Source organism: Rhopilema esculentum, chromosome 8, assembly GCF_057945365.1.
Source record: "Rhopilema esculentum isolate cy_ngs chromosome 8, ASM5794536v1, whole genome shotgun sequence".
Lineage (NCBI taxonomy): Eukaryota > Metazoa > Cnidaria > Scyphozoa > Rhizostomeae > Rhizostomatidae > Rhopilema > Rhopilema esculentum.
This window is the reverse complement of record NC_142822.1, coordinates 380,513-391,895: the sequence shown is the minus strand read 5'-3', so window position 1 is coordinate 391,895 and position 11,383 is coordinate 380,513. Positions and strand designations below refer to the sequence as shown.

The following is an 11,383-nucleotide window of genomic DNA, read 5'->3' as shown; positions in this document are numbered from 1 at the left end:
AGCGTCTCCACTCTCAATGAAGCCCCTCTCCATGAACTAGTCCCATCTAAAAACACATACCTGTACTGTTGCTTAGAAACATTACTTCTCTTTGTTATGCAAATATCTCACCCTCTGTCGGTTTTACGTTTCAAACGAACACAGCAAGGTCACTCTGTGGCAAGGTTGACTATTTTGTGTGGCAATTACTTTTGCAGATTTCTTAGGCCTAATCTTGCCGTGCTATGGAGCTGCCAAAGTCTACGTTTTCAGGCTTTTTGTTTTCCTTCCAGCTGTTGTTGATTATCTTGTACGGTGCATGTGTTGACCATGACATTTACGACAAAAAGCAAGGCATCGTTTCTGGCTACTACCCAGGTACGTGCAAATCATTGATATATGATATCATATTCACAACAGAAAGACTTTTAAGATATCCATTAAAATAATAAAATGTATGTAAAGGTCTTTTATATCAGGCTTGGTATATCTTATATTGTCTTCTGTTGTCGGGCAGTCTGTGTCATGCAGCATGGCAAATGTGTGCCCCTCTCCCCACCTGCCTATCAAACAAAAACACCAACCCCCTTTAGTTGAAGATATTGAGCCATTAGGATTCCACTTAACTAGCTCCATATTTTTTCTAACTTGGCTGCGTGTTGTCCCTATTTTTTGCCGGGTTGTGACATATTCTTAAAGAGCTGTGCTGTTTTGCTTTGCTTGGGTTCCTAAACCTTCCCCCTTAAAACAGGAAGCAGGAAGGATTTCTATTGTTTTCACTGGCCTTTGTCGGTAAATTAGAAAAATACTTGTAGCAGCTGGTTGTAAAATGTCCTTATTTGGATTAATTTTGAAGGTCCCTTGTACCAATGAAAACAGAAAATATGTCCTATTTTAGTGCACGTTTCTTCTAAGAAAGTATTTTATAAGAAGTTATGCTCGGTTCGTCAAAAAGCTGAGAAAGTTCCGAAGTTGAAAACTTCGGCTGCATTTGATGATAGCTTCGATGATTGTATCGAACCTGATCAAGTCTATGGGACAGTGCCAAATAGACTTGGCTTGAAGAAAGCAAGGAAAGAGGGAAAATGTGATAGAATTTGCTCTGTCCATTCAAAGACTGGTTTTTCGATCTTTCCCGCCGGATGTAAGCAACGAGATTTTTGAAGTGACAGCCCGTGAACATTTTACTTTGGGTCTCAGACCACAATCATTGAAAAGAGTCACAATGGCGGGTCCCAAAACCTTCAATGATGCCAAAAGAATTGTTCTAAGAGAGGAGAGTATGGAGAAGTCGGAAACAATTGGTGACAGTCGGCTGGGATATTCGATTAAATGGGGCCTAAGTGAATAAATATTTAGGTACCTAGCCTTCACCGTGCATGACAGACTGGTCAGCAACTGAAATTGAGCCTCTAAAGATATGATTTACAAGGATGGCAACTGAGGAAACCGCATCAGCTGGCCCTAGCATACCTCAACGATTCGATTCTTCGTTTGCAAACAAGTCCATTTTGGTGAAGCCGGACAAATTTTATGGGTATCCCAATACCAACGTAATCGATGGGTTTTCATCGTTTGAGAGGATCGCGAGAGCCAATGAATAGGATGCAGAAAAATCTGGCAGATTGGTTTCTGCGTATTTGAGGGGTCCTGCTGGGGACCATTTCGAAAAAATAGAAGAAGATGACCAGATGAATTTCCACGTAGCTTTTTAATAAAACAGTAGTTTGTGATTAGAAATTAACTTGTGTTCCGTGTCTCACTGGAGTCATGATTATTGTTGATTTAATGGAAATGTAAAAGTGAATCTTGTCGTTTTCTACACCGCTCGAGTCTGATTGCCCTTCACAATTTCTTCACTGGCTAAAACTGCACTGGCTAAAACTGCATAGTTAATTCAACTTTGTTTGTTGGGTTTTCTTTGCATGAGAAATTTCACTCAGTTTGTTGGGGATTCTTCAATAGTTGGTGTTATGACATTGAGGGTTCTCCTCTCCATCACTGCGCATGCTCAGTAACGTAAAATTCTCCGTTGAGAAAGAGTACAGTAAGTTTTAGTGCTGAAATTAGGAAATAGCTTAAAGTCTGAAGTCTGAACGCTGGGCTGATAAAAACTTTTCACAAAAACTTGACGGTGTAACTTAAAGGCTGGTTTTCATATATCGTAATTCGTCGGCGATGATCCCCTACGCAGCTTCCCGATGGTTTATGACATATGAAAACCGGGTCATCAGGAACCATCGGCGATCATCCCCGATCACCGCAAAAGTCAAAATAATTTGACTTTCCTGACGCTTCCCGACGAACAATTGATCAGGAATGTTCTGTCAAAAGTGAGTTCATTTAAACTGGAGGGAGGGTAACTGTTTCACGGAAAAACTGGAATGCTTTCGATAGTACAGGGAACATTAAGGGGGCCATAATTCCTAGTCTGATTCCTAGTCTTAAGTTTGAGTTTCATCATTTTTTTAAGGTGAATCAGGGTGAATCTTCAGCTATGTCATGGTCATTACATAATCCACTAAACAAAAATTTTCCCAAAAAAATGCATACTGGGATTTGCCTCCCCTTTTTTATCTTCATTGTAACAATAACTTCTTCTGGAGCAATATTTTTCTGACGGGTGCGCGGGGAAAGTTTCTTAGTTTGTTGTAATGTATTTTCATTTGCAGAATATCCCGAAATTATCAATGTGTTGCTCATAAACGTCAATGTGTTGATCATAGATCGATGATAGTATTGGCCTTTATCAGCAGTCATACTCCCAGTTGACTATTGGCCTTTATCAGCAGCCATATTCCCAAACTTTTATCAAAATTACAGTTTTGGCGCTTCAATATTGTTTATAGAAAAGGGGATCGTCCCCGACCATCAGGAATGCTGTGCATCGGGGATCATCTCCGACGGTTTACGATATATGAAAACCAGGCTTAATAGTTTCTACCAAAGATCGCTCTCGGGGGTCATTCAAAAATCACGTCCTTGAGTAACGGAGTAGGGGGATTTATAGTTTTTGTGATGAAATGTGACACTATAAAAGGGGGGTAGGAGGGTTTTATACTGTGCTGATGTCACCTTGGTAAATGTGCCTTGTGTTGGTCTATGTTTATAAAAACTGAAACCCACATTGTTATTTACGAAGCGGGTGGATTAATACTTAGAAGCAGGCCTATCTCCAGCAGAATACGAAGAATCATAAAAATAACTCTCTTAGAAATCTCTATCAAAACTGCTTTACCCCGTAAGAGTTCTACCCTCAAAATTCCATCATTCAGTTTTTGTTGTTCATTTTTGTAGAATCATTGCCAAAGTACTTGGAACACCTATAGGAACGTTATTATGTGGCAAGAATTGGCTTGGTTCCTATTTTGTCTGCTGTAACTTTCCGCCGTTGATGCTACTTCAAATCTTATTTAACGTGCAGAGAACACGGAGCCAGTGAGAGAGACAGTGTATTGCTGTATAACTCTGATGTGAACTGAACTGAACTGACTAACATACAAATTAACATACTTATATACAAGTCAAGGTCATTTTCATATGCCCAAAATCGTTCTTGGTAGGAATTTTCAACAGACCCAGCTGCATTTTCAGCTTGGTTGGGGCCGGCCAATTTTGCATTCTGAATATAGAATGTATGCTTTTGATTCCTCGCACGTCTTTTTGTCTTGTAAAGTTGATCGAAAAAATATATTTAAGCAAGTTTAAAAATGTACAAGAATAAAGGAAAGCAGTTGTGTATGTTATGATTTTTGTGTTTTTTAGTAACCTATAAACGTCATTGAAATTAATAAATGTAAGGGGCCAATGATACCTCCTTGCGGAACACTTGAGGATGGAATTTGAGTTCTCCGTTGTACTGAACAATTTGTTTCCTGTTATAGCGGTAACAGTGAGCCATTGCAACTCTATCTTCATTATTTCATACAAGGGCATCTCATTAAGGAGAAATCCAAACTAATAATCGAATTGAAGATCTCGTTTTTTAAAATATGCTATTAGCTGTGTACAAGACATGTTTCCTAAGATATTTTATTGATATAGAAAGAACAAATATTGATCTATAGTTGTCAATAGCTGAGTGGAAACAAGATTTATGCAAGGAAGGCACCTTTGCTACTTCCAGTTTGTCTTTAAGGGCAGATTTGTCGTGAACGTTAATGGAACTTAATGGCTGGGGCAGCATTTTTCAGCATTCCTTAGGGAACGTGTGTTATGACAGTTGCAATCTTCCGAAACCAGAATTAGAATTAGAATCAGTATTAATGTTAGTTTCAGTATCAATACTACTACTTCTACTAGTGTTTTTCAATACCATTCTGTATCTCAGTATTTCAGGACGTCCATATCATGCTGTTTGTTGGTTTTCCATTTCTGATGACCTTTCTCAAGCACCATGGATTTAGTTCTTCTGGGTATACGCTCATAATCGGAGCAATGATAATTCAATGGGGAATGTTGGTCACTGGATGGATATCAAATGCTGCCTCAGGGGTCCCTCACCCAATCAAAGTAAAGATTAACATCAAAAGGTTAGCAAAAAAAGTCTCTGACTGCATACTCTAATTCTTACATCAAAGAGAATTGTTTTGCTGGAAATGGGTAGATTGGAAAGAAGCGAAAAAATTTTAAGGGAGTTCCCTTCTATACTTAAGTATTTCTTCATTGCTTGGTAAGATTAAAAATTGAACTGAGTTCTCCGTTGAAGATTCCTGTTTGAATATATACAAAATTACCCAATTGCAACCTGATAAAATCTTTTTACCACTCTTCGAGATATTTTAAAATACATTTTCTATGGATTCTATTACATTCCCAGGCTTGATGAATCATTTAAATAGCAAAAATCCAAAGATTCCTGACAAGGTTAGCAGTTTTGTAAAAGATATTTTTTTAAAAAGCAACGCCAAATGTCTGTTTTAAAAGGACATAGCCATTATTAGTTATCACTTTTGGCGTGAACTTTTTGCCGATTAATCTCTTTACTTAACAATCTCTCATACCTTTCTTCAATACTTTTTAGCATGCTGGCTGCTGAATTCAACACGTGCACAATACTAATCACATTCGCTACTATACTGGGCCAAGCAAGTCGTGTACAGTACCTCTTTGTGGCTATTGTTGAAACTGTTTTCTTTAATGTCAATGAAATGATTTTATCCCATTTTCTGGTCATCTCTGATGCTGGTGGCTCGGTCGTTATTCATATGTTCGGCTGCTATTTCGGGCTCGCTGTTGCAAAAGCATTTGAACGTGACGAAACAACGAAAGAAGAAAGCCCAAAGGAATCATCAACATACAACTCAGATCTTATCGCCATGCTAGGCAAGTTAACACTGTCGCTTTGTGTTCTATCGCTTTTAATCATAACTTGAGCAAATCAAAACTTAAGAATTATAATGTTATTTGCAAGAGATTATCTCTAATTTCTATTAAATCATTCATTCATTTTGCTAAATGTCAACCTTTTTTACTCATGTATACTGAATTGCAAATTTGCAGCAAAAAGAGTATGCATGCAATGCAACTGTATATGTGCTTTAGCTATGTTGTTCTGCTTATCATCACTGCCCCTTCAAAGGACTCAATGCACCATCTTCTTTCAGGTACATGCATCTTGTGGGCGCTTTGGCCAAGCTTCAACAGCTCCTACTTAGGCCCAAGCGGTCAGCAAGCGCGAGTCATTATTAACACTTATCTGTCATTGGCAACATCATGCGTTGTGACGTATATCATTTCTCCGATGCTCAGCAAGGATGGAAAGCTAAATATGGTATCTTACTATTATGCCTATTCTTTTAGGTTAGAGTTTTTGTAGCTGCATTTGCAAGCACGCATGTTTACGCCTACAATTTTTGGCGGTGCAAAATTTGAAAATGGCTTTTAAAAAAGCAAACATTTCACAACATACTAAAAGCTTTAACACTCCTCGGAGTATAAGACGTCAGAATAAGTGTCCGAAAAACAAGATGGAGAATATTTCCCCAGTTGTGGATCGAAATAGGCCAATCAGAATAATGCAAGCACATGTCCGGTAAAGTTATCCAATCAGTACCGCGTGCCTAGAGAAAATTACCACTGGAGTCCAAGAGAGAAAACGAACTCCTTCTGTTTACACAATAGCGGCTTTTTCGTTTGTATTTAAATCGATTCCAAAACTGCTAGGTGAAAAGACGACCTGGTGCTGCCAATTATCTAAAACATGTCGTCATTATAGACTTTGGCACAATCTGGGTTATCTAAAAGATGTCTGATTTAAAAATTAATTTAAAATCTCTTGCAAGCATGAAGAACGTAATATTCATGCATGACTTGCACAACATACTTTACAGAAAGTCAATTGTGTTACCTACTTCTTTGGCATTTTCTAGCCACATTACAGGTTTTCTAGCGAGGTAGCTGATATTACTGAGATGGTGAGGTATTTGATGACGCAATGATTACTTAAACATCTGCAGGTACACATCCAGAATGCAACGCTAGCCGGTGGTGTGGCAGTAGGGACTGCTTCTAACTTGTTTCTGAAACCCTGGGTTGCAATGTTGTCTGGATTTGTTGGTGGGTTTATCTGTATGATTGCTTTCCACTATTTAACCGTAAGTATCGTTTCAACTGCATCTGTAGTTAGAAGTTTTTGCAGTTACAACTCATCAGCATTCATTCTCTTTTCTCATGTATCACAGAATAAAAAAAGTTTAAGAATCAACTTAAGGTTACGGTAAACGTTTTCTTGATGAAAACATCATTTTTTCGATTTTTTCACATTCAAGTAGCTGAACTTTCAAGGCACACAATGATACCAAATTTGAAACAAACAGAAATTTTGAAAGTGGAAAAAATCCCATGTAAACGAAGGTTTCCATAATTTCTTTATCAAAACTTTTAGTTGAGGCCTGAAAATCTCTTGACCTGTTAAGCCGATTATCGTTGCTTTGCGGTCGTGGTCGCATGTCTCATTTACAATATCGCATGGCACATCCATATATCCAATGTACGGCCGTGTTTATTTAAACAGGCTTATTGATCTTAAATCTTCAAGTGACTTGACCCGGATTACACTGTGGTTTACGAGTGTATCTTGCAAATGCGATCAGTAAAATCCCGTTTTCTCCGGACTCGAAATTCCTCTACATGCAGGTACGAAAAAGCTATTATGTACCCAAGGAACCAATCGAATGGCTCGAAAATTTGCACACGGCCAGGGCAGACGTTGGGCAAACAAAGTGTGTCTCAAAATTTTTTTATTTTCTCTGGTCCGTCTTTTATACCCAAATACAGCTGCGGGAGGGTGGACAAATTATTTGCCAATTTTTGACAGGGTATAGTTTAAAGAAGAGGAGGAATTTAAAAAATCTGAGACACACTTTGGTAGCTTAGGACCTGCACTTCCTGCTGGTCTAAGTCAGATTTTGTTACCTCAAACGCAAGGGTACATAATAGCTTTTGAAGGTGGTACACTTTTTGACCAGTAAATTCGCATGGAAAATAACATTTAACATTATTTGCCAATAATTTTTATCTGGCTAGATACGCCATAATCTTGTGCATCGAATGATATAAAGTTTATCCAGATTCCTTGAGCCGTTTGGCCTTTAGGAAGGAAAAACCAATTTTCGTGTTCAAAACGTTTACCGTAACCTTAAGGCAGATGATTTATGCAAATGGCTCAACGTGAGCATTCATTTCACGAAACATGTGCCTTCATTTCATGAAACATGTGCATTCCTTTCACGAAACATTTTGCATTCCTTTCACGAAACATGTGCATTCCTTTTAGAAACATGTGCATTCCTTTCACAAAACACGTGCTTCGCTTCCAAGAAACGCTTCACGCGACTCCTTTTCCTTTCGTAACTCTACGCACATATCCGAAAGTGCAAATCGTTACATGATTTTTTTGGCTCAACTTGATTAGAAAATTTTTCCAAAAAGATTTCACTTGAAACAACGTTCTTTATGGAATCTTTATAAAGGAAGCTCTGCAATTTGACAGGGAGTATTTCAATGCATTTTCATCAGGGACGGATTTAGCAGGGGATGCGACACCTCCCCTATATTTCTTTGTCCTTCGGTAAATTTTGCTTCCAAATCATTTTTTGGTGGTCAGTAGCAACAACATAACGCCAAAATTTTACTTTACTAGCCTTCTTATCTTCTTTACGTTAAAATTAAAAGATGTCTAACAACCAACCCCCCCCCCCCCCCCCCCATCAATGTTGTTCAAATCTGTCCCAGATTTTCATTTTTGAAGATGCGGTAAATATCTGCGGACACAGAAGCAATTCTTTATTAAAAGTAACATATACTCAAGGATTATTGACAATGAAGATCTAGTTGCTATGACAGCCAAAAAACCACCCCTCTTCCATATGTACACAGAATGGTCCTCAATTTATCTATATCATTATAGCTTATATACTCATCATATTTATATATTACATATTTTAGAAATTGTTCTTTTCTGCCTATATTATGTTGCTTAGTATGAATCATTTAACTTTTCGCAAACAGCCATATCTACGCCGATCAGCAGGCATTCATGACACATGTGGCGTGCATAATCTTCATGGCCTTCCTGGCATCTTCTCTGGTATCGTTGCTGCAATTTTCGCTGCTACAGCAGAAATCAGCGAGTATGGGGAGGAGTGCGTATCGGTTCTTTTTTCTACCTCTACAAGGACAGCTTTACGTTAAACCTTTGGCTGCACTATGAATGCTGTTTTGCCTGAATTTTTTGTCCTAGGTTTTGGTCATGACACATCAAATAATGTCTGCCTCTTTTTAGTCTCTATGCAATATGGCCCGCAAGAGCTCCAAAACCTGGAACGGCAGAATTTCTGCGTCTTAGTCGGAATTATACATTGCCTCTTAATGGAGTTGGTCGGTCAAAAGGAGATCAAGCTGCCATGCAGCTGGCTGCAATAGCTGTTACCATCCTTATAGCGATTTTCGGTGGCCTTATGACAGGTAAGGGAAGGGCCATTCTTAGCAACCGGATATTTCTGTACAATATAATTACTTATAAAATTCTAAAAGTTAAAAATTATAAAAGTTAAAAAGAAAGTGGCACACATCAATATGAACTCCCAACAAACCGCATTTGCAGCGAATATACAACTGGCTTGTAACCTATTTCCTTATTCCAGCCCTGCCATACTACAGAATGAAACGTTTTGTCCACAGCATTATATGAAGTCATTTTTGTTAAAACACAGAAGAGTTTCTATCTAGCAACTTTCTCTAATGGCGGACTAATGTTGATCTTAGGCTACATCGCTACTTTACTCGACACTCCCATCAAAGACTATCTGTTTGATGACAAAGGATCTTGGGAGGTTTGTTTGAGCGTATTTTTATAAACTCCATTATGTAGGAATCGTTCCTTTTAAACGCAGTAATATTCTGTGTCTTCTTTGTCCGTGCTCCTTTGCTTTTGATATACAATCTGTCCCTTTATCTATAATATAATAATGATTATAATCTACCATATTTATACAGGATAGCCTTTTCAGTAAAGATAATATCACTATAGTTCCAACGTTTCTTATACCACCTAGTCTTTATCTTGCAGTAACATTTTCTTTATACTGACTGCAATGTCTTAATTTTGCCATGCCTTTTTTCTATTGCCACCCCCATTCCGGATCAAATAATAGGCGAAATTAACTACAAAAAATCTTATGCCCTTGGATACCCTATCTACCAAACCACTGTTGACTTCAACAAAGCACTGACAGAATATCAATCGTTCTCTTTTTTTTTTGATGAAACACTTTCCGTGTGTCTTATGTTTTTTTAATCAGAAGAAGGGAGGCTTCAGAAAGTAGCTTTAGTGGCAATCTTAAAAGCGTTGTAATTACCTGATGTTTTTGGTTGATATATATACCTTGCATATACCTATTGTTTTTTTATTTGAAACAATTTATCCGGGGCAGGGGGGAAATGCTGCAGTCAACTTGGCAGACCTCAACCATTTGGATGAAATTTTACCTTTTAGGAGGTAGGGTCAAAGGGAAGTAGCCATAAGTTTGAGATTGTGATTAATTTGGCATAGGCAAAATATATCGATTTTTAGGCACTGCGGGCAATTTTTTTCAATGAAGCAACATAATCGGGCAAGGCCCTTACTAAGCCCCCCACCCCTCATCTAACCCCTAAATGTTTACCCTACGCTACGCCCATTAAATTGGCATATAAACATGCGATGGTTTTATCTCTTTTCAAAGTTTACGGTCTGAAAGATGGGATAATGTTTCAAAAGGTGACAGGCTCTTCTTAGACATTTTCACTTGGTCCAACCCCAAGGCTATGCTAACAGAATCATTTAAAGGATCTACGGTTAACTTGCAATGTTTACCCGATAGCACTACCTTCAAAAAGTTTAGTGTATCTGTAAGGATCAAATCATTATAGTAAATTCTTGAACTAATATCTAAGATTTCAGAATGTGAGGAACCGTTGACAAAAAAAAGCGAGGCTGAAGAAACTGCCAAAGTTAAACCTTCCAGTACTGAGGAAATGGAGCTTGCAGATATCAACACAGAATTCAAGACTGAAAGTACAAAGATGTGATAAAGTACCATACTCAAACCCTTAATAACTTAAAGATTTGCCAAAGTGTAATAGCTTTTACTAATTATATGTAACCAAAGAATGCTTGAACATGTTGTCTTTGACTAAAACCAATTTCTTTGAGTTTTGAAAAGTCTTGAGGCCTAGATAAAGTTGTAAAATTTGAGTTAAAAGATATTCTATTTTCTTTCATAAGCTGGGAGTCTGGCGGAAATTCATTTTTCAGGTGGTGGGGGGGGGGCAATGCCCACAAAAACAAGCAAATTTGCTGACAAATGAAATGATTAATCGACACTTGCCCCCCCCCTCTCCCCCTCCCACATCCCCGCAATTTCCGCCACTTCTAAGAGTAGTAGCTCTTTGAACAGCTCATCACAAAGACGCACGTGTTTGAATTGTCTTTTTGCTTGAAGAGTGCTAATACGAAATGCAGTTATAGGCTTTCAGGGCTTTCCCTGTTTCCGGCAAAAATCAGTGTTTGAAATTCACTCATACTTTGAACATTCGTCTAACCTCTAACACTCCTTTGACGACAAAATTTATTTGCCAAAAAACTTTTTAAACGGTTCCAAGCAAGGCCTTTGTAATGGTGTACTTTTTTCCAGCGGCTCTTTACCGTTCCTGTAAAGACATAAATCTTTTCTTTGAACGGGATTTTCTTTTTATTCAAATGCAGTTGGGGTTAATAAAATGCAAAGAAGCATTTGAGAATTTCTGGGAAGACTCTAAATACCCACACTGAGTACATGCTATAAATTTTGATGCTTGATGCTTGAAGCCTTCCAGCTCTGTTTTTGAGAGCAAACATGATATGAATCCTTTCAGTGATTTT

General features: G+C 38.1%; 1 protein-coding gene across 1 annotated transcript; it reads left to right on the top strand.

Moving 5' to 3' along the window:
- Window positions 1-107: 107 nt before the first annotated feature.
- On the top strand, window positions 108-10,661 carry LOC135694657 (ammonium transporter Rh type B). Its single transcript, XM_065213475.2, has 9 exons — window positions 108-357; window positions 4,310-4,511; window positions 5,003-5,304; window positions 5,586-5,752; window positions 6,438-6,575; window positions 8,491-8,624; window positions 8,765-8,946; window positions 9,247-9,314; window positions 10,417-10,661. Exons 1-9 carry the CDS (start codon window positions 225-227, stop codon window positions 10,549-10,551), a joined length of 1,461 nt encoding a protein of 486 aa, XP_065069547.2. The 5' UTR covers window positions 108-224; the 3' UTR covers window positions 10,552-10,661.
- Window positions 10,662-11,383: the final 722 nt, after the last annotated feature.